Below are 24723 nucleotides of genomic sequence, written 5' to 3'. Positions count from 1 at the left end.
TTTTGGGGGGCTCCAAAATCACTGCAGATGGTGATTGCAGCCATGAAATTGAAAGATGCTTACTCCTTGGAAGGAAAGTTATGACCAACCTAGATAGCATATTCAAAAGCAGAGACATTACTTTGCTAACAAAGGTCCGTCTAGTCAAGGCTATGGTTTTTCCAGTGATCATGTATGGATGTGAGAGTTGGACTGTGAAGAAAGCTGAGTGCTGAAGAATTGGTGCTTTTGAACTGTGGTGTTGGAGAAGACTCTTGAGAGTCCCTTGGACTGCAAGGAGATCCAACCAGTCCATCCTAAAGGAGATCAGTCCTGGGTGTTCTTTGGAAGGAATGATGCTAAAGCTGAAACTCCAGTATTTTGGCCACCTCATGTGAAGAGCTGACTCATTGGAAAAGACTCTGATGCTGGGAGGGATTGGGGGCAGGAGGAGAAGGGGATGACAGAGGATGAGATGGCTGGATGGCATCACTGACTCGATGGACGTGAGTTTGAGTGAACTCTGGGAGTTGGTGATGGACAGGGAGGCCTGGCGTGCTGCCATTCATGGGGTCGCAAAGAGTCGGTTATAACTGAGCGACTGAACTGAACTGAATGGAGAATAGAATAGCAATCCACTCCAGTATTCTTGCCTGAAGAATCCCATGGACAGAGAAGCCTAGCAGACTACAGTCTGTGGGGTTGCAAAGAGTTGGACACGACTGAGCGACTAACACTTCACTTCACTTAGACATGCTAAATTGAACAAAATATATTATTAAAATGAACTTCCCTTTTTTTAAAAAAAATTTATGTGGGCCATTTTAAAGGTATTTATTGAATTTGTTAAAATATTGCTTCCATTTTATGTTTTAGTTTTTTGGCCCTTTGGGTTCCCAGGTAGCACTAGTGGTAAAGAATTTACCTGCCAATGCAGGAGATGTAAGAGACGTGGGTTCGATCCCTAGGTTGGGAATATCCCCTGTAGGAGGACATGCAACCCACTCCAGTGTTCTTGGTTGGAGAATTCCATGGACAGAGGAGTCTGGTGGGCTACAGTCCATGAGGTTGCAAAAAGTTGGACACAACTGAGCATCTGAGTTCAAACAAATGTGGGGTCTTAACTCCCCGAGCAGGACTTGAACCCACACCTCCTGTACCAGAAGGCAAAGTCTTAACAACTGACCCACCAGGGCAGTCCCTTAACTTACCTTATTTACGTCTACCTTTCAAAAAGTAGCTATAGAAAATAGGATGAGTTTTATAAGAGCTGCTATTGTCTTGTCCAAGGAAGCATATTGGTTCCTCATGGGAAAATCATTTCCGGGTACTAAATACTGAAATAGAATTTGCTTCATGAGGTAGTCCCTTTTTAAAGTACAGAAGTATTCCGTTTATAAACAGCAGTGACATATTGAATAATATGCTTACTTAGCACAGTTTATTTTCTTCCCTCCTAGTGGATGTTAGGATGGGCTTCTGAGGTGGTGCTAGTGATAAACAACCCACCTGCCAACACAGGAGATGTAAGAGATGCTGATTCGATCCCTGGGTTGGGAAGGTCCCCTGGAGGAGGGCATAACAACCCACTCCAGTGTTCTTGCCTGGAGAATCCCATGGACAGAGGAGCCTGGTGGGCTACAGTCCAAGGGGTCGCAAAGAGTCAGACATGGCTGAAGCAACTTGGCACACACGTTAGGATTTCTTTCCCTTGTATGGTACTTCCTCTTCTGATACGCGCCACCTTGAGGCAGAACATGTCACAGTCATGTTTATTCATCCTTTGTATGGATTGTTTGTGTCCCCCTAAAACCTGAAGGCGAAAAAGGCAGTGGCACCCCACTCCAGTGCTCTTGCCCGGAAAATCCCATGGACGGAGGAGCCTGGTAGGCTGCGGTCCATGGGGTCGCTAAGAGTAGGACACAACTGAGCGACTTCACTTTTACTTTTCACTTTCATGCACTGGAGAAGGAAATGGCAACCCACTCCAGTGTTCTTGCCTGGAGAATCCAGGGATGGGGGAGCCTGGTGGGCTGCCATCCATGGGGTCGCTAAGAGTGGGACACAACTGAGTGACTTCACTTTTACTTTTCACTTTCATGCACTGGAGAAGGAAATGGCAACCCACTCCAGTGTTCTTGCCTGGAGAATCCCAGGGACAGGGGAGCCTGGTGGGCTGCCATCTCTGGGGTCGCACAGAGTCGGGCACGACTGAGGTGACTTAGCAGCAGCAGCAGCAAAACCTGTAGGTGGTGCAGTGGTAAAGAATCTGCCCGCCAATGCAGGAGATGGAAGAGATGAGGTTTTGACCCCTGGGTCAGGGAGATTCCCTGGAGAAGGAAATGGCAACCCACTCCAGTATTCTTGCTGGGAAATCCCGTGGACAGAGGAGCCTGGCAGGCTACAGTGCATGGAATTGCAGAGTCTGACACTGCTGAGTGACTGAGCATGCGCGCGCGCGCACACACACACACACACACACACACACACACACAATCTGTATGTTGAATCCTAACACTTCAGTGTGATGGCTTTGGGAGGTGATTAGGTCATGAGGGTAGAACTCCCATGAATGGGGTCAGTGTTCTTATAATCCCAGAGAGCTCCCTCACCTTTTCCATGTGAGGGCACAAGGAGAAGGTGGCTACCTACAAACCAGGATGCACCAGACACCATCCTCACCAGACATTGAACCTGCTAGTACCTTGATCTTGAGCTTTTTAGTCTCCAGAACTGTGAGAAATAAATGCTTGCTGTGTAAATTACCCAATGTGTATTTTTGCTGTAGCAGCCCAGATGATCTCAGATGCCCTTCTGCACACTTTGTGGATGTCACAGCAAGGAGGCGGTAGTCTCTGCATTATCTTTAGAATTTGATCAAGCAGCTAAAATTCAACTAATTCATTTTAATGTTATTACTACTATTAATACATAGCATCTTATGTTGTTGTGTAAATGTATTTGAAATTTATTTGCTCTCCTTTGATCCTTGCATCAACCTTTAATAATTGATATTGCCATGGGTCTTCACACAAAGAGATGGATGGTCTCAAGGTATTGAATGACTTTCTGAGATCCTGCAGCCAATGTGAAGAGCCCAGGTCCTGACTCCCATTCCTCTGTAAGTGCCATGAGGTCTGTATGAAATCATGCTGTGCCTGGGGGTTGTATTTTAACATAATTAGAAGCAAAACGGTCAAAACTCTCAGGCTGTAGATAGCATGTCCTAACTGCAAAGTTTTGGAAAGATGGGTGGTTAAATACTGAGGTCATGACCCTAGGAAGGCCTCCACCCTTGATCTGGGCCATCACAGTGGTTCCAAGGGCAAAAGAACCTATTTTCCCACAGCAGGAGAATTGACTCCACTGTGGGATCAAGACAAAGTAAGCTGGCGGGGATGGACCCTTTGAGACCTTAAATCACAGTGAACTCCACGTTGTCAGCGTTTGTTTCAAAGCATATTGCATGTGGCTGTTACTCTTGCAGTTCACATGACCAATTTTACACAGTGCCACCCCGGCCAAATGTCATTTTCTAAAATGAAAAAAGACATCAAGAGTGCCAGTTTGATAGGCCAAAGGGTCATCTACAGGAGACTGAGGCTTTGGGGCCTGATGCGCAGAAAGGAGATGGAGGAGGGAAGTGACTGCTGATAACCTTAAGGAAGGGGACGCTCTAGGCCCAGTGCCTCTTGTGTGCTCTTCCTCTGGGGGCAGAGAAAGGAGAGGAAGTTGCCAAAGTGAAGTTTGCAAGCAGCCTCAGACATCACAAAGGATTTCTGAAGGGCACACCATTACCGCAAGAACCTAATTGAGATACTGTGAGAATCTTGTTTCTCATATTATAGATGGCGTATGGTCAGACCACTCACTGGCAGGCTTTTGTTTCAAAGGGATTTGGGGACAATACTAGAGTGACAGCAAGGTGCGTGCTCGCCGAGGCTCTCCTGGCACCTTTGACCATTCATTCAAGGAATACCTCCTGGAATTTACTGTTCAGAAAAGAAGACATCTGGGGAGAAAAGGAATGTATAAATTATCTCAAAGGATAGGATAGTTAAGGAGTCTGGGATGGACATGTACATACTACTATTTTTAAAAATGGATAACCAGTAGGAACCTATTGTATAGCACCTGGAACTCTGGATATAGCCTGGATGGGAGGGAAGTTTGGGGGAGAATATATACATGGTATGTATGGATGAGCCCCTTTGCTGTTCACCTGAAACTATCACAACATTGTTAATTGGCTGTCAGTCAGTTCAGTTGCTCACTCTTGTCCAACTCTTCACTACCCCCATGGACTTCAGTATGCCAGGCTTCCCTGTCCATCACCAACTCCTGGAGCTTGCTTAAACTCATGTCCATTGAGTCGCTGATGCCATCCAACTATCTCGTCCTCTGTCATCCCATTCTCCTCCTGCCTTCAGTCTTTCTCAGTGTCACAGTCTTTTCCACTGAGTCAGTTCTTCGCATCAGTTGGCCAAAATGTTGGAGCTTCAGCTTCAACATCAGTCCTTCCAATTAATATTCAGAACTGATTTCCTTTAGGATTGACTGGCTTGATCTCCTTGCAGTCCAAGGGACTCTCAAGAGTCTTCTCCAACGCCACAGTTCAAAAGCGTCAGTTCTTTGGTGCTCAGCTTTCTTTATGGTCCAGCTCTCACATCCATGACCACATGACTACTGGAAAAACTGTAGACAGACGGTTTTTGGATGGTTTTTGTCTTTGACTAGACAGACCTTTGTTGGCAAAGTAATGTCTCTGCTTTTTAATATGCTGTCTAGGTTGGTCATAGCTTTTCTTCCAAGGAGAAGCGTGACTAGGTCTTGCCAAATGACTGGCAAGGACAAAGAGAACCATGGGGGTCACCAAGGAACAGTGATCTTCCTTCGAGGAATTCCTAGCCCTTAGGCAGTAAGATTCTGTAGTGACAGCCAGAAACCAGGAGGGTGGAGACTGTGCACTAAAAATTAGTCACAACCTGAAATTAGGGAGTTTTTTTATTTGGTGGGAACATTAAGGACTTCAAGACCGGGAGACAGTATCTCAGTAGCTCTGAGAAAACTGCTCCAAGGAGGCAGGAGAGGGAGTCAAGCTCCATACTAGTTTCCAGCAAAGGGGGCAGGCAGTCTGAACATCAAAGATTTTTGTTATGTAGTGAGGAAAACCAGATTCAAGCCATGGAATTTAGTGTTCTTCTATGTATGGGAAAATGCAAGCCTCTGGGCTCACTGAATTTATTCCTTTCACATGCACCTCAGCTGTCTGGGGCCAAATCCTGTTTCCTGTCACTGTAAGGGGTGACAGGTGTGGTGGATGGCTGCTTCTTGCCCCTCACCCCCACCCACCCCCACCTCCTCAGCAACCTCCATGGGGAAAGGGGTGGCGGCATCTGCTAGATTTCAGGCATTGTGTTCTCTTTTGGGAGCCCTCATTCACATTGCTGTTGCTGCTGCTGCTGCTGCTACTACGCTTCAGTCATGTCTGACGCCCCATAGACAGCAGCCTGCCAGGCTTCCCCGTCCCTGGGATTCTCCAGGCAAGAGCACTGGAGTGGGTTGCCATGTCCTTCTCCACATTAGGAGACCAGGAATTGCTGATAGCTGTGACCTTTTTCATTCTGCTCACCTATATGGCAGGAAATATTTCATTTCAGAAGACCAAATTCCTAGCCCTTAGGTATGTGGACTCAGAATGCCACCTGCCGTACTAGTGAACTTAGAATGTTGGGGCCATCAAACCCTCAGCTACTGCAGCCGCCCTGAGCTGTGCAGCCTGATGAGACTCGGACGGCCAGGAACAGGATCCTGGCCTCAGATAGCTAAGATGCTTATCAAAGGAATGATTTCAGTGAGCCCAGACCCTTGTATCTTCCCATACATAGAAAAGCACTGTATTCATTAACTTGAGATGTCTGGTTTTCTTTAATTAACAGCAATCTTTTGATGTTCCAGCTACCTGGGATTTTTGGTGTTGTTGTTGCAAAACTTCTATACATCCTGGCTCCTCCCTTACCTCTTCAAGACCCTCAAGATGGCTCCCTCAGAGCCATCTGAGAGGCTGCCTCCAGGGCCTGAAATATCCAGAAAGTCCACCGAATAAAACATAATTCTTAACTTTTAGGTTTTGCTTTTGTTTTTTCCCCCTAGTTGGTGTGTGTTTGCCTTGAAAGAGTAGGGAAAGGCTTTTCTCCTGGGAAAGCAGTGGTCTAGGGGACAGCTGTTGCCTTCACTCAAGAGCTGGAGGTAGAATGAAGCAAGGGGAAGCTGAGGATAAAGCAGAATTTGTTGCTCACATAATAGAAGTTCCACAGGATTCCATGTTGGATTGGGGAGGAAGGAGTGGGTTGGAGGTTGTGTGACAAGAGTCATTTGTACGATAATGAACATCCAGGGAGGCTGCTGGCTGTGCCTGAGATATTCATGCCTTGACCCACTCAGTACATATTTATTGATCATCTTTTTATATGCCAGATATAGTGCTGGCAACAAACAAAACAGGAGTGGCCAAAATGGACCAGGTGCTTGCCCCTTTGAGGTATCTTCTCTGACTGGGGAGGGACAGATTGGTCATCACTGGTGTGTCCTGTAGCAGAGAACTGATTTTCTGTTTTTCCAGAAAATAGTAGAATTTGAGTTCCAGGGTTTCCAGTAACTAATTCAGCAATGTTAGCCTCTGTTAGTCTTCCCCTTCTGTGAGATGGCTGAAGTGATGCCTCTGTGGGTGATGTCGGCACTGTTCAGTCATTATTCAAATGTGTAAGAAGTTTTGATGGAAGCTCAGGATGGGTCCAGGTGGCATTAGTGGTAAAGAATCTACCTGCCAATGCTGGCAACTCAAGAGATGCAGGTTAGATCCCTGGGTCAGGTAGATGCCCTGGAGAAGGAAATGGCAACTCCTCCAGCTCTCTTGCCTGGAAAATACCATGGGCAGTGGAGCCTGGTGGGCTACAGTCCATAAGATCGCAAGGAGTTGGACACAATTGAAGCGACTTCACACACACACACAGAGGATGGGTAATCAGAGCTACCATTAGTCCTTAAGATGCTTCTGTTTAATTAGACACTTCTCCTTCTAGAAACCTGCTACCATCTGCCAGAGAACTGTTGTAGTAAATATGCAGTCAAAGAAGTCCAGGAAGTGAACGGTGCTCTCTTCTGCACTGGCTGGGCCCTGTAGGGTAAGGTGAGGGGTAAGAGAGAGATACGTACATGCTCAGTTGCATCAGACTCTTTGCAACTCTATGGACTATAACCTGCTAGGGTCCTCTGTCCATGAGATTTTCCTAGGGAAGAATACTGGAGTGGGTTGCCATTTTTCCTTCTCTAGGTTAGGCAAGGTGGTGATGCTGAAAACCCAGCCACTGTGCACTGGTGCCGAACCGAATCTCAGAGACAGAGTTTGGTGTGCCATGGAAAAGAATAGCTTTATTGCTTTGCCAGCCAAAGGGTGACACACAGCGGGCTCATGCATATCAAACAGTGTGTCCCAACCCAGAGGGATTTGGTGAGGAGTTCTACAGCAGTGGTTCAAAGGTAGAGTTGCTAATAAGGAGCAGAGTGTGTATAGGGCCTGCACTCCTTTAATCTGGCCTCATGTGGTCTCCTGATGAAGGTCTCTGGTTCATGGGTGAAGAATGCTAATACCTACCATTGGCGCAGTGGTAAAGAATCCGCCTGCCCATGCAAGAGACATGGGTTTGATCTCTGGGTTGGGAAGATCCCCTAGAGAAGGAAAGGCCAATCCACTTCAGCATTCTTGCCTGGAAAATTCTATGGACAGAGGAGCCTGGTGGGCTGCAGTCCATGGGGTCGCAAAGAGTCGGCAATATTGAGTACATGTGTATGATGACCTTCTGTTGGGAGTTTTGGTTCTGTAAAGAACTCAAAGATATAGTTATGTGTATCCCTTGAGGTGGAACCAGGACCCTGCCCCAAGGCTGCAGTCTTGTTTCTTGACTGCTTCTTTCTTGTCTCCCTTCCCTGATTAGCGGTTGTTCAGATTTGCTCTTTGAAACTCAGGGAAGCTCACAGAGGCTGGAATCTACTCCCTACAAACAAGAAATGGGAGAAACGGAAAGGCTTCTGTGCCCAGGAGCCCCACAGAGTCCTGCTTGGTTTCAGTGGGAGGCCAGCTTTGGGTATTAACTGGTTATTTACCAAATGCTTGAGTACAGGTGTCTTAAACAGTAAGGTGTGCTTGAATCACCTGGGATCTTGTTAAAATGCAGATTCTGACTTAGTAGGGCTGGGATAAGGCCTGAGATTCTGCATTTCCACGATACTGCTGGTTCAGGGACCACACTTTGAGTTGAGATAGCTAAGTATAAACTTCTGTCTTAGTTACTGGTAGAAGACTGGGATTCTTTGCCCTTAGGGGTTTTGATCTGATGCAGAGAGATTAATGCACAGAAAGTGACTAGAAAACAATTATGTGATCAGGAAATGTGCTTTTGACACCTATTGGGATTTAGGAAAAAAGGGAAGGAAGGCCATCAAGCCAGGACTTGCCGGAGGGTTCCAGAGAACAGCAATGATTTGAAATTCCTCCTGAGGTTCAGCAGAGGAGGAAGGATATTGCAGAACTGGAAGAAGCACAAGCTGGAATCAAGATTGCCGGGAGAAATATCAATAACCTCATATATGCAGATGACACCACCTTTATGGCAGAAAGTGAAGAGGAGCTAAAAAGCCTCTTTATGAAACTGAAAGAAGAGAGTGAAAAAGTTGGCTTAAAGCTCAACATTCAGAAAACGAAGATCATGGCATCCGGTCGCATCACTTCATGGGAAATAGACGGGGAAACAGTGGAAACAGTGTCAGACTTTATTTTTTGGGCTCTAAAATCACCACAGATGGTGACTGCAGCCATGAAATTAAAAGACGCTTACTCCTTGGAAGAAAAGTTATGACCAACCTAGATAGCATATTCAAAAGCAGGGACATTACTTTGCCGACTAAGGTCCATCTAGTCAAGGCTATGGTTTTTCCTGTGGTCATGTATGGATGTGAGAGTTGGACTGTGAAGAAGGCTGAGCGCCAAAGAATTGATGCTTTTGAACTGTGGTGTTGGAGAAGACTCTTGAGAGTCCCTTGGACTGCAAGGAGATCCAACCAATCCATTCTGAAGGAGATCAAACCTGGGATTTCTTTGGAACGAATGATGCTGAAGCTGAAACTCCAGTACTTTGGCCACCTCATGTGAAGAGTTGACTCATTGGAAAAGACTCTGATGCTGGGAGGGATTGGGGGCAGTAGGAGAAGGGGATGACCGAGGATGGGATGGCTGGATGGCATCACGGACTCGATGGACATGAGTCTGAGTGAACTCCGGGAGATGGTGATGGACAGGGAGGCCTGGCGTGCTGCGATTCATGGGGTTGCAAAGAGTCGGACACCACTGAGCGACTGAACTGAACTGAACTGAGCTGGGGCTGTATATGAGAGGATGGCTTGGGTGTAGACATGAGATGAGGATGTCATACCAGCAATAGTATGAATAATGGTAATAGCCAAGCTAACATCAGTCAGCTGTCTATCTGCTGTGTGTCTGTGGGGGTGGGTGTATGTGTTCTCAGTCATATCCAACTCTGCAAATCCATGGATTCTAGCCCTCTGTCTGTGGGATTTCCCAGGGAAGAATACTGGAGTGGGTTGCCATTTCCTATTCCAGGGGGTCTTCCCAACCAAGAGATCGAACCTGCATCTCCTCCATTGGCAGATAGATTCTATACCACTGAGCCACCTGGCTTCCTCTCTGCTATAGGACCTTTATTATAAGCTCAGCGAAAGACAATTCTTTGCCTACTTACTATAGGGGTGACAATGCTTGACTCTCAGGATTTGGTCAATCTTTTAGTGAGGCAAATTAGTGGCCCTTATCTGCTACATGTCTGTAGGATCAGTTTTTGGATCCTAAGTGATTCCTTTGGATTTTGACCATCAGTCGATGACTTCCTTAGTTTTTTTTTTTTTTGAAGGTTACTTAGATTTTTATTCCCTCTTCATGTGCAGTGTTTCTGGAAAATCTGCACATCTTGAACACCCATGAAGAATCATTTCTAATATCCATGATGCTAATTAAAGGACAGCCTCTGGTGCTGATGAAAGATGGCTGAACACAGCAGTGTTTGGAATGTAAGCTTCTGACTGGTCTTTTGAGTGGTGACCAGCCAACCATGGAGGGTATATTCCCAACTGGCATCCTACAGATGTTAACTGACTGCCCCTAGCATGCAAAGAAAGAGTAACACATATATACTACACTGTCCGCACAGAGGTATTTTGAATCACAAGCAATATAGCAAGAAATCATGGTGATTTAAGTTTTTAAATATTTTTAAATGATAAAAGCAATGCGTGCTCCTTCTATACTATTAAGGAAAAATGTGTTCATATTTGTTGAAATTACCCATATGCTATTCCCAGAGATAACTTTTAATACATACCTTTTTCATATCTATAGCTACAGTAGTATTTATACATTTATAAACAGTTTATCACATTGGATAAAGGATACTTGCAATCACATTTAATGTTCAACTTTGAATCCTACTTTTATGGCTTAACAGATCATGATCATTTTTCTGGCACATACAGTGTATTTTGTAGATTTGAATTTAATTGGTTAAGATAGATGGGAGAAGACAAATGGAGTAGATACTTAGAAGGAGTGTTGGCCAAAGAATTGGATGTTGGATTTGAGAGAGGAGAGTTTAGAGATGACTCTTAGACACCTGGATTAATAAGTGAGGCCTTCTCCCTTCCCCCAGGCAAGAACAGTTTAGAGACTGGTTTCTAGTTAATAAATGAACATTTGCACATGCTTGGGATATAATATGCAGCCCACCTCCATTTTTTTTCCTTCCTTTCTTCTTCTTGTGTTGATTCCAGTATTAACTTCCTGGAGGAACCTCTGATATAAATTGAGATTTTTCCTTAAAATGTGTTTTTAGTGCACAGAAGTGTCATTTAAAAGTCAAATTCATGAAAGAATATTTTTTACCTGCTGGGTTTAATTTCAGATGCCAGTGTTATCATAAAATGCAAACCACCCTAGACTTGGTTTTAAAACTTTGTACAAATTGTGCCAGTTGAAATTAACTTCTGCAGATGGAGAGAGGAGAGGACGAAAATAAGTGTTATAAAGAGTCTTAAAAAATGTTATTTAAATATTAATGCCACTTGAGTTCCACTCCATATATGTTCCATCTTTTCCCTAAAATATAAACTTTTCTATAGCTTTCCAATTGTATTTTTGTCTATTTAACTTTATTTTTATTTTTATTTTTTTTGTGGAATGGGAGCAAACAATGGTGATATGTTTGACCCTGAGAAAGAAAATAATCATAAGATTCAAGATGAAAGATTTAAGTTTGATCAGAAGGAAAACGCCCCCTGGCAGAGTTGATAGAATGAATTATTTAAGGAGAGCAAAGCTTGAGGCGTCTCTGCCCCAGATGTGTGTAACCTTTGGCGAGTTAATTCATCTTTCTGGATTTTAGTATTCTCATCCATAAAATGGGGATGAAAAATAGTATTAATACCTACCTTAGGTTATTTTGAGAATTAAACAGGTAAAAAACATAGGAAAGTGTGTGACAGATAATAAGTGCTATTTACTGTTGGTTTTCTTTATCGTTAAGTGAACTGTAAAAAAAGAAAAGAAAAAAGTGATTTGAATATAATGGTACCACTTGAAGGGGACTTCCCTGGTGGCTCAGTGGTAAAGAATCCACCTGCCAATGCAGGAGACGCGGGTTCAGTCCCTGGGTCAGGAAGATCCCCTGCAGAAGGAAATGGCAACCTACTCCATTATTCTTACCAGGGAAATCCCATGGACAGAAAAGCCTGGCAGGCTGCAATCCAGGGTGTCGCAAGAGTCAGACATGACTGAGCAACTGAACAAGGACACCCACCTGAAGGAGAATTAAGTAGGCAGGTCTTTCAGGTTTAAAACACCCCTGTGGAATGTCAGGCAAGACCTACTGGTTGAGATCTGTTTTTGTAAACCAAGCTCTATGGGGGCTGGGGAGAGTGGCTATGTGGAGGGATAATAATATAAGTAAGGCTGCTCTTTGGCATTTTGGAAGAGGGTTAGGGTCACCTCTGCCAGGTGCTTGATCATTTTGCTAGTCACTTATTCTAGAGCACTCTCGTTTAAGACTCATAACCACTCTCCCCGACAGAAGACGTCACTTATCTTATAGAGGAAAAAAATGAAGCTTCCCCAGAGAAAAGGGGGCTTCCCCCGTGACTCTAATGGTGAAGAACCTGCCTGCTAATTCAGGAGACGTTAGAGACACAGGTTTGATCCCTGGGTCGGGAAGAACCCCTGGAGGAGGGCATGGCAACCCACTCCAGTATTCTTGCCTGGAGAATCAATCCCATGGGCAGAGGAGCCTGGTGGCTATAGTCCATAGGGTCAGAAAGAGTTGAACGTGACTGAAGTGACGTAGCACACAATGCACAGAGAAGCAGGACTTGCTAAGGTCACGGCTCTTCAGGTGTGGCACCCAGATTTGCATCCAGATCTTTCTAACTGCACAGCCTCCACCAACACTCCCTCTCCCTGAGAGATCCTCAGCATATCTTCCATCCTCCTTCTTAGTGACTAGCAGAGTCTGTATGTAGGGTTTGTTGCCTGTGCTTCAGAATGTAAAACTTCCCTAAGAGGGACTTCTCAAGTCAACATTCTCTTTGTTTAAAGAGATTTTGCTTTTTCAGGTTTTACTTCCTCATCCACACCCTCTAGCCCTGTGGTCTTTGATCTGTTTCTAGAAAGAGCCATTCAGGAAATCCCATCAGAGTGGTTGCAGAAGAAAGCTTGGCCTTAACAGCTGAGATTGACTCCATCAGGCGTTCATTGCCAACAACTTGCCTAACACAGACTCCTGAAGCTTGAGAGGGTCGCCTTTGGTTAGGATCCCATTCTGTTTATTTGTTCAACAGACAGTCAGCAAGCCCTGCAGGTGACAGGCAGTAGGCTAAGTCTTAGTGAATGTGAGGTGAGTCGGAGGGGGCACCTGCCTTCTGAAAGCACCAAGGGTGGCGGGGAAGGAGACACTTCAACCAGACCTTTGTCCCATAGTGTTTAAGAGATGCATCCAAGGGAGCATTCAAACCAGTTCTTCCATGGGCATCCCTTCCTTAGGAATCTGCAGGCTTTTGTACCTGTCCGCCCTGTGTCCATGCGGACTTTTCACTTCCAGCCAGTGTGTGATGTCCGTGTTAGGACCTGGGAGGAGATAAGACTGTATGACCTGCTGGTGTTTACATTTTTTTTTAATAAGTCATGTCCCTTCCTGGTCAAGTACTTGGGTGAAAGATCCTGGGCCCTCTAGTCCATCTGAATTGACCTTCTGCCTCTTTTGAGTCCTCTCTCTACTGGCCTTCTGCGTGGTCTACAATTGTCCCTCTGCAGGTTGGTTGTAGGTTGTCTGTCTTCTCCTCTCCGATCTGTTCCAGTGTGAATTGTTTCGTGCTTTTCTGGACATCTTCCCTTTGAAAGGAGTAAAACTATAAAGACACCCTCTGTGGAATGTTTCTAGGTTTTCCACAGTGATTGAGGTGCAGCCTCCCCACCATTATCTTGGGGCCTCTCCAGTTCCCTTTCTCTTGAGTATGTTGTTCATCAGCCTGATGGGCCTTCTGCATCTCTCTCTGCTGGAACATGGGGACTGTTCTGCCTTCTTGACCGAATACAGATGGATCAGCTTCACTGGTTCATGAAAATCCCAGTCATCACATTCTTGGGGTTCCTGATGTTGGTCTTTCTTGTTAGACTGTGCTCTTTAAAGACAGCCCTTGTTCTGGTCAATTTTGAAAACGCAGCCCTTGTTTAGTGCTTGGTACTTACAAGATGTTTACTAGGTACTCTTTTTAATAAGTGTTAGTCCAGGCTTCAAAACTCACCTATGTACTTGTCTGTGTATATATGCATGAGAGAGAGAGAGACTGAGACAAAGTGGGGGGTGTCTGTTATAGTTCGTTTCATCCTGCATTTGTTTATTTTGTAAAGAACTCTTTTTGAGGTTTGACAGAAAACAACAAAATTCTGTAAAGCAACTATCCTTCAATTAAAAAATAAATTAATTAAAAACAACAAGAAAAAAGAAAAGAACTCTTGCAGTTTGGGTAGACTGCAAGACTGCAGCATCGTCTCTTGGGATGAAGCTGTAGATGAGCCGAACCACTCTCAGGATCTGCAGGATATCTCTCTTCTGCAATTTGCATCCATCGACAGTTCTAAGAACTCAGCCCTTCCTCTTTGCTCTTCCTTCCAGAAAGTATTATGAGGGAGGCTGAGGACGCCACGCTCGGGGCAGAGACACGGCGCTGGGATTAGGGCCTGCCACTTCTGAGAGGATGCTGGGGGTCTGCAGAGGGAGACGGAAATTCCTGGCTGCTTCGTTGACTCTGCTCTGCATCCCAGCCATCACCTGGCTTTACCTGTTTGCCGGGAGCTTTGAAGGTAAGAAGGAAGCTTTCCCACAGGGAGAGGGGTGGAGGGAAGAAGGAACACTGGCTGCCCTGCAGCCCTCGGAACAAGCTCCAACTCTTCGAATCCCAACTTCTTATTCTGTAGAACAATGGAATTTTGATGCCCCATCACAGGGAAAGATTTGTCTAGGCTTGGGTCTTCCCAGGTGGTGCTAGTAGTACAGAACCCACCTGCCAATGCAGGAGACATAAGAGACATGGCTTCGTTTTCCTGGGTTAGGAAGATCCCCTGGAGGAGGGCATGGCAACCCACTCTAGTATCCATGCCTGGAAAATCCCATGGACAGAGGAGCCTGGTGGGCTACAGTCCATAGGGTTGCAAAGAGTCAGACACGACTAAAGCTACTTAGCATGCACACACAAAGGAAACTGCAGGGAGTCAGTGATGGGAAGACAAAAAGGTAAATACAAAGATAAAAACAAGGTGCCTCTGGATACAGCAGTATAGTGGAGGTTACACAAATGTCAGATACCAGCTTTGTAGGCTGATCGCTGTGCTGAAAATGGGAAAAAGGTTGAGTCCTGCAGGGATTACTTCATGCAGTTTATGGAGTCAAATGTTTCATGCATTCTTTCATCTATTCATTCACTTATCTGTTCAGCCAACATTTTGCAACTGTTTAACATCTGTGCTAAACTAGGTGCTGGGAATCCGGTGATAACAGATTTGAACCTTCAGAGTGTCATGGAGGAGACAGGTTAACACGTGATTGCTATACATTGCTGTACCTGGTAACTCCTTAAGATGAGGCAAGCTCACAGGGCTGGGAGACAGGGTGGTCAGCGCTATCAGGTGGGCTGATTGTGGAAGATGAGTGGTGATGCTGATGGGCTGAGTATCGGGGTTCAGCAAAGCAGACGCCCTTCCTGAGCAAACAACAAACACTCCTCCCTGCCACTTCCCTGAAATCCACAGAAGAGATGCACGAACCATCCTTCTAGCCAGGAGTTTCTAACATAGTGCCATGCTCTGTGTATCAGAGATGCTTTTCTTAGCTTCAGGGAGGGAAGGAATGGCAGTATTGAAGAGCCTACTTTCTTTTTATTTACCCCCAAACTTGACTTAAAAAACATATGTATATACATCTCCAGTGAAAATCTGTCTCTAGAAGGTCACTACTGTGTTTTCAAACATTTCCTTTATGCATAATTGTATTGACAGCTCAAGGCTACCTTTTAATTGGGAGTTCCACTTCTCTTTCTGATATTTGCCCTGAATTTGTTTGGCTGAATATCAGTGAGCTGGAACTCTTCCCTTCAGATCAGGGAAGGGCCCAGTACCACACCCCTGTCCCTTTCCTGTCCCCAGACCTCCCTGGAGTAGCAGATAGAGCTTTTACCTAAGCATCTAGGTAGAGTGGATTTTGCCATGGCTGTGGGTGATAGATTATGCCATCGCCATGGATGGCTAAGTTTTGGTAAAGAGATCAGAGGGAGGATGGTGAGTTGGTATTGGCAGTAAAAAAAAAGTAGAAAGAAGCATTCTCCAGGGATGATGGCAGAAACCCTGTGAAAGAAAGCCAAGAGCCTTAATGCCAATACAGGTTTAATGCATTGAAATGTTGACTTTGACAATATGACTAGATTGGTAATAAGAGTATAGCAGCAATAATGATGATGACAACAACATACACTGTAATATTCTGAGCATTTCTACATGCCTGGCATTGTTGTGAGGATTTAACGCATGGTCAGGAAGCAGCAGTTAGAACTGGACATGGAACAACAGACGGTTCCAAATAGGAAAAGGAGTACGTCAAGGCTGTATATTGTCACCCTGCTTATTTAACTTCTATGCAGAGTACATCATGAGAAACGCTGGACTGGAAGAAACACAAGCTGGAATCAAGATTGCCGGGAGAAATATCAATAACCTCAGATATGCAGATGACACCACCCTTATGGCAGAAAGTGAAGAGGAATTAAAAAGCCTCTTGATGAAAGTGAAAGAGGAGAGTGAAAAAGTTGGCCTAAAGCTCAACATTCAGAAAACGAAGATCATGGCATCTGGTCCCATCACTTCATGGCAAATAGATGGGGAAACAGTGTCAGACTTTATTTCTTTGGGCTCCAAAATCACTGCAGATGGTGACTGCAGCCATGAAATTAAAAGACACTTATTCCTTGGAAGAAAAGTTATGATCAACCTAGATAGTATATTCAAAAGCAGAGACATTACTTTGCCAACTAAGGTCCATCTAGTCAAGGCTATGGTTTTTCCAGTGGTCATGTATGAATGTGAGAGTTGGACTGTGAAGACGGCTGAGCACTGAAGAATTGATGCTTTTGAACTGTGGTGTTGGAGAAGACTCTTGAGAGTCCCTTGGACTGCAAGGAGATCCAACCAATCCATTCTGAAGGAGATCAGCCCTGGGATTTCCTTGGAAGGAATGATGCTAAAGCTGAAACTCCAATACTTTGGCCACCTCATGCAAAGAGTTGACTCATTGGAAAAGACTCTGATGCTGGGAGGGATTGAGGGCAGGAGGAGAAGGGGACAACAGAGGATGAGATGGCTGGATGGCATCGATGGACGTGAGTCTGAGTGAACTGCGGGAGTTGGTGATGGACAGGGAGGCTTCGCGTGCTGCAATTCATGGGGTCGCAAAGAGTCAGACACGACTGAGCAACTGAACTGAACTGAACTCCTCCTTCACAATAATCCTGTGTGGTGGGTTCCAATGAGGAGGTCTAGGAAGATCAGCTGTGGTAATATGCCCAGGGACCCAAAGCCAGTCAAGATGGGGCCTGGGCTTATTGGACTTGAGAGCAGGAGGTTTTAACTGCAGTTCCATATTGTGGACTGGGCTTCAGTGAGGGGAGTTTGGGTGGGAAAACGGGAACCTGCAAGCTGTCACGTGACCTTTCTGGGCGTGTATGAGGGAAGCTGTACAATTTTTATTTCTGCTCATTGGTAGGAACCCAACTCCAAATGACTTCGGCAAAGAGGGAATTTGGTGACTACTGAAACTGATAAGTTCGAAGGAAAAATTCGGCTTTAGGTACGGTTGGATCCAGGGACTCCAATGATATCTTTGCGGCTCTGTCTCCCTACTTTGTTTTGCTCTACTTTTCTCTGTTGTAGTTCTTTTCAGGATAGCTTTTCCTCTCCAGTGAAAACTTTGGCCAACTATTTATTCTCACCAGTCCCTTGTAGAAAGAGGGGGATTCCTCCCCATAATTCTCTAGCATCACCTCTGGTTAGATTACCTTTGGTCCCTCTTGGTCTGGAGCGTAATCACTGTGGTTGGGAGGCAGATGAGGGCAACTCTGAGCTCTGTGGCTATTTCTAGACCAGAGTTCCCTGAAGCATGTGAAGTGAGACTGCGAGGGGTGGTCCCTAAAGGTACATGGTGCAGTTCCCCAAAGAGGGGAAACTAGAAGTTGATCTGGATTGTGGAGAACTCAGATCTGGCTGTGCTTAGTGATGGGTTGATATCAGCTTAAAGGTCTCTTTCCAGCATCATGCTCTCTAGTCCAGCTCTGGCTGACGGAGTGACTGTACCCATGGACTTTTATTAGACTGGCAGATAGACTGCATTAAGTGGGGGTTTGATGATCCAGATACAAAAAAGATCTTCATGACCCAGATAATCATGATGGTGTGACCACTCACCTAGACCCAGACATCCTGGATAATGATGATGGTGTGATCACTCACCTAGAGCCAGACATCCTAGAATGTGAAGTCAAGTGGGCATTCGGAAGCATCACTACAAACAAAGCTAGTGGAAGTGATGGAATCCCAGTTGAGCTATTTCAAATCCTGAAAGATGATGCTGTGAATGTGCTACACTCAGTATGCCAGCAAATTTGGAAAATGCAGCAGTGGCCACAGGACTGGAAAAGGTCAGTTTTCATTCCAATCCCAAAGAAAGACAAAGCCAAAGAATGCTCAAACTACCACACAATTGCACTCATCTCACATGCTAGTAAAGTAATGCTCACAATTCTCCAAGCCAGGCTTCAGCAATATGTGAACCGTGAACTTCCAGATGTTCAAGCTGGTTTTATAAAAAGCAGAGGAATCATAGATCAAATTGCCAGCATCCGCTGGGTCATCAAAAAAGCAAGAAGAGTTCCAGAAAAACATCTACTTCTGCTTTATTGACTATGCCATAGCCTTTGACTGTGTGGATCACAACAAACTGTGGAAAATTCTGAAAGAGATGGGGATGCCAGACATATGACCTGCCTCTTGAGAAACCTGTATGCAGGTCAGGAAGCAAGAGTTAGAACTGGACAGGGAACAACAGACTGGTTTCAAATAGAAAAGGAGTACATCAAAGCTGTATATTGTCACTGTGCTTATTTAACTTATATGCAGAGTACATAATGAGAAACACTGGGCTGGATGAAGCACAAGCTGAAATCAAGATTGCTGGGAGAAATATCAACAACCTCAGATATGTAGATAACACCACCCTTATGGCAGAAAGTGAAGAAGAACTAAAGAGCCTCTTGATGAAAGTGAAAGAGGAGAGTGAAAAAGCTGGGTTAAAATTCAACTTTCAGAAAACTAAGATCATGGCATCTGATCCCATCACTTCGTGGCAAATAGATGGAGAAACAATGGAAACAGTGGCAGACTTCATTTTGGGGGGCTCCAAAATCACTGCAGATGATGATTACAGCCATGAAATTAAAAGACTTATGCTCCTTGGAAGGAAAGTTATGACCAATCTAGACAGCATATTAAAAAGCAGAGGCATTACTTTGCCAACAAAGGTCAGTTTAGTCAAGGCTATGATTTTTCCAGTAGTCATGTATGATGTGAGAGCTGGACCATAAAGAAAGCTAAGTGCCAAAGAATTGATGCTTTTGAACTGTGGGGTTGGAGAAAGAAGACTCTTGAGAATCCCTTGGACTGCAAGGAGATCCAAACTGTCCATCCTGAAGGAGATCAGGCCTGAAGATTCATTGGAAGGACTGATGTTGAAGCTGAAACTCCAATACTTTGGCCACCTGATGCGAAGAGCTGACTCATTTGAAAAGACCCTGATGCTGGGAAGGATTGAAGGCAGGAGGAGAAGGGGAAAACAGAGGATGAGATAGTTGGATGGCATCACCAACTCAAGACATGAGTTTGAGTAGGCTCTGGGAGTTGGTGATGGACAGGGAGGCCTGGCGTGCCCCAGTCCATGGGGTCGCATAGAGTTGGACACAACTGAGTGCCTGAACTATCTGATCCGGGTACATTAACAGAAGCAAGACCTAGGTTTGATCCCTGAGTCGGGAAGATCCCCTGGAGAAGGGAATGGCAACCCACTCCAGTACTCCTGCCTACAGAATTCAATGGACAGAGGAGCCTGGCGGGCTACAGTCCATGGGGTTGCAAAGAGTCGGACATGACTGAACTGCTGACGCTTTCACTTTCTAGCTAGGAGGATGAAGGTGACACATTTCTTTTACCAGGTATCAGTTAGTCCATAGCCGGGCCACTGCATTTATTTCTGGATGCTACACTTTGACAGCAATCTAGATAAGTCAGCACACTTAGGAGAATCTAGGTGAATGACAGTGCCATCTCAAACCTTATTTTGTACGAAATAGCGGAAAGAATGGGGCTATTTACCTTGGAGAAACAGAGGCTCCAGGTGTATATGACCAGTTTCAGTAAACAGTCAAAGGGCCACCATCTGCAAGAGAGATTGGGCTTACTCTGAATTGGGCCCCTGAATCTATGGAGGGATGTGGCAGGGAGCCAGATGTCACGATCATCATAATAAGGGTCGTTCTGTCCAGTGCTGGGATGAGCAGCCCTGGAAGGGAGGGATGAGAGGTGTGCAGACGGAAGGGTGATCATCAGGGCAGTTGCACAGGGGGACCTGCCTGCCTGGTCCTGACCCAGAGATCCTGAGACTCTAGAGAAGCCTGACTGTTTATTCAGAAACAAAAATTTCCTCCTTGGAGTTCCTGCCAGTTGCCGCAGGCATCAGTACACTTCCAAAAGGGCCTGCAGAAACAGTCTTTTCTTTATAGTTAAACATATCAACTTTGCAACCCATTTATTGACAACCTTGAGTTTTCTGTCTGAAGGCAGGTGGAACCATAAATAAGGGACAGAGTTGTTCCCTGAATTCGGACTTTATGTGGGTTTATTTATTTCTCAACCCTGTCTAATTTTGATGGATGATCTCCCGAGAACAGAGCCTAGAACTCCTCCTGAGATGTGGATGCTTTTAGGTAGAATATGATTTTGCAGTCAGATTACACACAACATCATGATATATTGAGAGAGCAAGGGATGGAGTCAGGGTCTCAGACTATAAAATCAACTCAGAGTAGCTGGCAATTTGGGGCATAATCATGCTTCTCTTCTCCTTCTGCTTGAAATAATGTTATCAAAGTGAAGCTCACCTATTGGGACACAACATTCTACACGTTTATGATTCTAAGCATTGGATGTGAATGAGTTGGAAATGACCAGAATCTTCTCCCGTTAATGGGAAATAGGACAGGAGAAGGAGAAAGTCTTACTGTGATTTGCTCTGGAGTGTGGGCTTCCCAGGTGGCACTAGTGGTAAAGAACCTGCCTGCCAGTGGAAGAGATCTAAGAGACACGGTTTGAATCCTGTGTTGGGATGACCCCCTGGAGAAGGGCAGGGCAACCCAATCCAGTATTCTTGCCTGGAGAATCCCATGGACAGAGGAGCCCGGCAAACTGCTGTGCATAGGGTGGCAAAGAGTCAGACACGACCAAAGCACTTAGCACACACGCACACATGTGGATCCAGGATCAGTACATAAAAGTTATGGGAAGCAGGAGTTTTCTTAGTGTAAGAAAGAATACCTCTTCTAACTCCTTTGCCAGGTGTTAGAATTCACCATTTGGGAAAGCTTCCTTCCTGGACCTCTTTGTCAGAAGCCAGTGACCATTGGTTAAGAATGCGGATTCATGTTGATGTATGGCAAAACCAATACAGTATTGTAAAGTAAAAAAAAAAAAAAGTAGAATCGTCACAACAACAACAAGAAAAAGAATGCCCATCAGGGGAAGTTTTTGCTGCTGCTTCAGTCCCCAGGTTCCTAAACGCTGCTGACTCCATGTCTTCCCACACTCTATGTTCCTCTGCCATCGCGGTTAATATCCCCCGCTACCCATGCTGCAGGCTCCAAGCGTGGAGCCTTTGTTCTCTTCCTTTGTCATTCCCTGGGTTGCTCTGTCCTGTCACGTCTGATCTTGGCCTCGTGCAGCTGTGTCTTTCGTTTCCCCTGCTTTCACCACCTCTGATGCACTGGCTCTGCTCTCCACGTTCATCTTTTGGGGTCGGGTCTGATGCAGCAGCTGGCTCTCCTACCTGTCTCCTCCACCCTCAGTCACAGCACCTCTCTGCTCCTCGTCTGCCCTGCACCCCCATGTCCTCACACCCTCCTCACGTTCCTGTCCAGCCACGCTAGACTTCCCTCCATGCTCGGTGTCCTCTGGGTTTTGCATATGCTGTTCCTTCCCCTCCTGTCTTTGCTTGGCCAACTTAGAATCTCCTGTCTCAGCGTAAACATGAGAGCGCCTCACCCTTAACTAGGTTGGCTTCCCCTGCTCCAGCCCCCACCCCCAACTCCCTGTCCTTTCCCCTCCCTCATACTCAGGACACTTGGTTTTTCTTGTGTTTGGAATCACTGTCTTCTCTACTGACTGTATTTCTCTATTGGCTGTATTTTGTCATCTGATAACATTTTTGATGTATTTTGGTTATCTGATGTGAACTGAAGACTCATTGGAAAAGTCCCTGATGCTGGGAAAGATTGAGGGCAGAAGGAGAAGAGGGCGTCAGAGAAGGAGATAGTTGATGGCATCACCGATGCAATGAACATGAACTTGGCCAGACTCCGGGAGATGGTGAGGGACTGGGAGGTCTGGCATGCTGCAGTCCATGAGGTCGCAAAGAGTCGGACACTGCTGGGCAACTGAACAGCAGCTACTGACTGTAAGCATCAGGAGGCAAGTGGTTTACCCTGTTCATTCTTCCGTCTCCAGCACCTACTGTGTGCCAGAACTGTTTGCTGAATGTATGAATGAGCGAAGGAACGTGCACTCTTCAGGCTTTGAGTGTTGCCAGCTATCTTTGTTCCCTCCTGATTTACGACAGACTCCTTGTCATGGCGCTGGGGTCTTTCACAGGCTTTCTCTCTCCATCTATAATTTGTCTTCACTCAGGTGAGGACACCTCATCGAACATCCTGAGAAAACCCGTCTTCATTTTCACTCTTCGTTCTTTCTGCCCAGGATACGGTTCTCTTTTCCACAACCCTTCCTCCCAGCCTGCTCCTTTAGTGCCCGTACTCAGCGTCACTTTCTCCTAATGTCTGATCCGGTCTTAAAACTTCTGTGAAAAAACTCATCAAGGGATATTTTGCTTGCTTGGTGTCTTTCTAGCCACTTGTGTGTGAGATTCTTGAGACAACAGACTGTTTTACTGATCATCACATCCCCGAAGCCTGGGTATCACTCTGCTCAGTTCTTTATAAATGTTGCCTGGAAACGATTCTGCTATTAAGGGCAGCAGGCGCCCATGTGGCTTCCCAGTTGGTGCTGATGGTAAAGAACCTGCCTCCAGTGCGGGAAACATAATGAGGCATGGGTTTGATCTCTGGGTCGGGAAGAGCCCCTCAAGAAGGAAATGGCAACCCACTCCAGTTTTCTTGCCTGGAGAATTCCTTGGAAAGATGAGCCTGGGAGGCTCATGTCCATAGGTTCATAGAGTTGGACATGACTGAATCAACTTAGCATGTACACACGCACGTAGGAGCCTGAGTAGACAAGGGCTTCTCCTGGTGCTCTGAGCATCTCTGATTTTGAGACCTCAGGATATGGCACTGGACGCCTCACCTGCCTTTTGGTAGGGATGTTAATTCTGGGACTTGACTGGTTCTGCTTAAATACATCTCTGAATTTAGATCCTGCCTGTTATTTTCTGCCAGAATTGCCTTTTCTCATGGGCATGGGAGTGGTTCTTTCTTCTCTACCCATCAAGGAGATGGCATTCAGCTGCTATTGAGTTATCAGCAGGTGGAGAAGGGTGCTTTACAGCCACTCAGAAAATGGTTCACACATGGTGTCCTCGGAGCATTCATTACCAGCTCCGCACAGGCACTTCCTGTGGTCACGGGAGGCGGGCCAGTGAGGGTTGCGGGTGTTATTTAAAAGCAGATGCTTTCAGAGATGTAGCATCTAGAACATTTAAAAGCAGTACCATGAACAGGCACAGGATATTAATTCCTGGCTGATTTCAGCCAGCACCCACGTTTGCCATTCCTGAAGCCTCCCCTCACTGTTCATGCGCTCTATCAACACAAGCTCCTCCTGAAATGAATTGTTACTTTCAACGATTGCAAGTCGTTACTGTAAATTTCAACAGGAGAAAATGAGGTCCTGGCATTTGACCATTTTGAAGAGTTGCAGTGAGAACCAAGGAGTTGTAAGTTAAAGCATTTTCCTTGTTTTTTCGTTATGGGAGACCATGGGGCACGTGAACGGTGGAGTAGGGGAGGTGGGGGCTTGTCCAAACATAACCGCTTGCCCGGCCCCACATTCCCTTGCCCCATCCCTCAGCCTGGACCTGATGCAGGAGGTTTGTGAATTTCAGACAAGGTGCTAGTGGGTAATTTGCTGAAGGTTTCATTAGCGCTGGGCCATGTGGCAGCTTTGATGGCAGCCAAACCGTTTTGCCTTCCTGCCGATGGCCCTGATGTATCACTTAATAAGGATATTATGAGGTATAAGAACATAGGATGCTGAATGCGAAATGAAATGGGAAGTGTAATATAAAAGTTTTATTGATTTAAAAAAAAAAGATCAGAAATGAAGGGCTTTTCTAGCCAGGACTTAATAGCATTAGTGCTGAGCTTAGGCAAAAGTCTGCAAAGGATGAGAATGTGCCAGCGAGAAGCTGCAAGTGGTGCCTGGGCACGGGCACAGTAGGGCTGTGTGTGTCAGTGGTTCTTACCTTAGGCCAAAAAGCATCTCTTCAGGGTCTTGGAATGTGAAAGTACAGCCCAAGTCTATCGAGGTCTACGATTTTATCTGGTTGTGAGAGGGTTGCTAAGGCGACCTCTACTTTTCTTACATCCAGCTTTTAACCTTAAAATACTATCAGTGGTCCTGCTGAGGTGGAGAAAATGACCCTGAAGTCTCAGTTGGCTACATCTCCTGGAAAAGCTCATAGCAAGAGCCTTGGGTGAGGCGTCAGGAACCCTGGTTTCCACGAGCCCCAGCAGCCCCCCGTATTAGCTTTTTGT

At 45.6% G+C, this 24723-nt stretch overlaps 1 protein-coding gene across 3 annotated transcripts in view; it reads left to right on the top strand.

Annotated features, from left to right (window-relative positions):
* Positions 1 to 14283: 14283 nt before the first annotated feature.
* LARGE1 (LARGE xylosyl- and glucuronyltransferase 1) overlaps positions 14284 to 24723 on the top strand; it is a 447934-nt gene continuing 437494 nt past the window's right edge. For all 3 annotated transcript variants that reach the window (XM_068970493.1, XM_068970492.1, XM_068970491.1), the window contains exon 1: positions 14284 to 14455. In XM_068970493.1, coding sequence (XP_068826594.1) covers positions 14350 to 14455 — 106 coding nt within the window. In that variant the 5' untranslated portion in view covers positions 14284 to 14349. The remainder of the gene's footprint in view (positions 14456 to 24723) is intronic.

The sequence above is a fragment of the Capricornis sumatraensis genome, chromosome 4, assembly GCF_032405125.1.
Source record: "Capricornis sumatraensis isolate serow.1 chromosome 4, serow.2, whole genome shotgun sequence".
Classification (NCBI taxonomy): Eukaryota; Metazoa; Chordata; class Mammalia; order Artiodactyla; family Bovidae; genus Capricornis; species Capricornis sumatraensis.
Note: the sequence above shows the minus strand (reverse complement) of the source record. Positions and strands in the feature narration are given on the sequence as shown.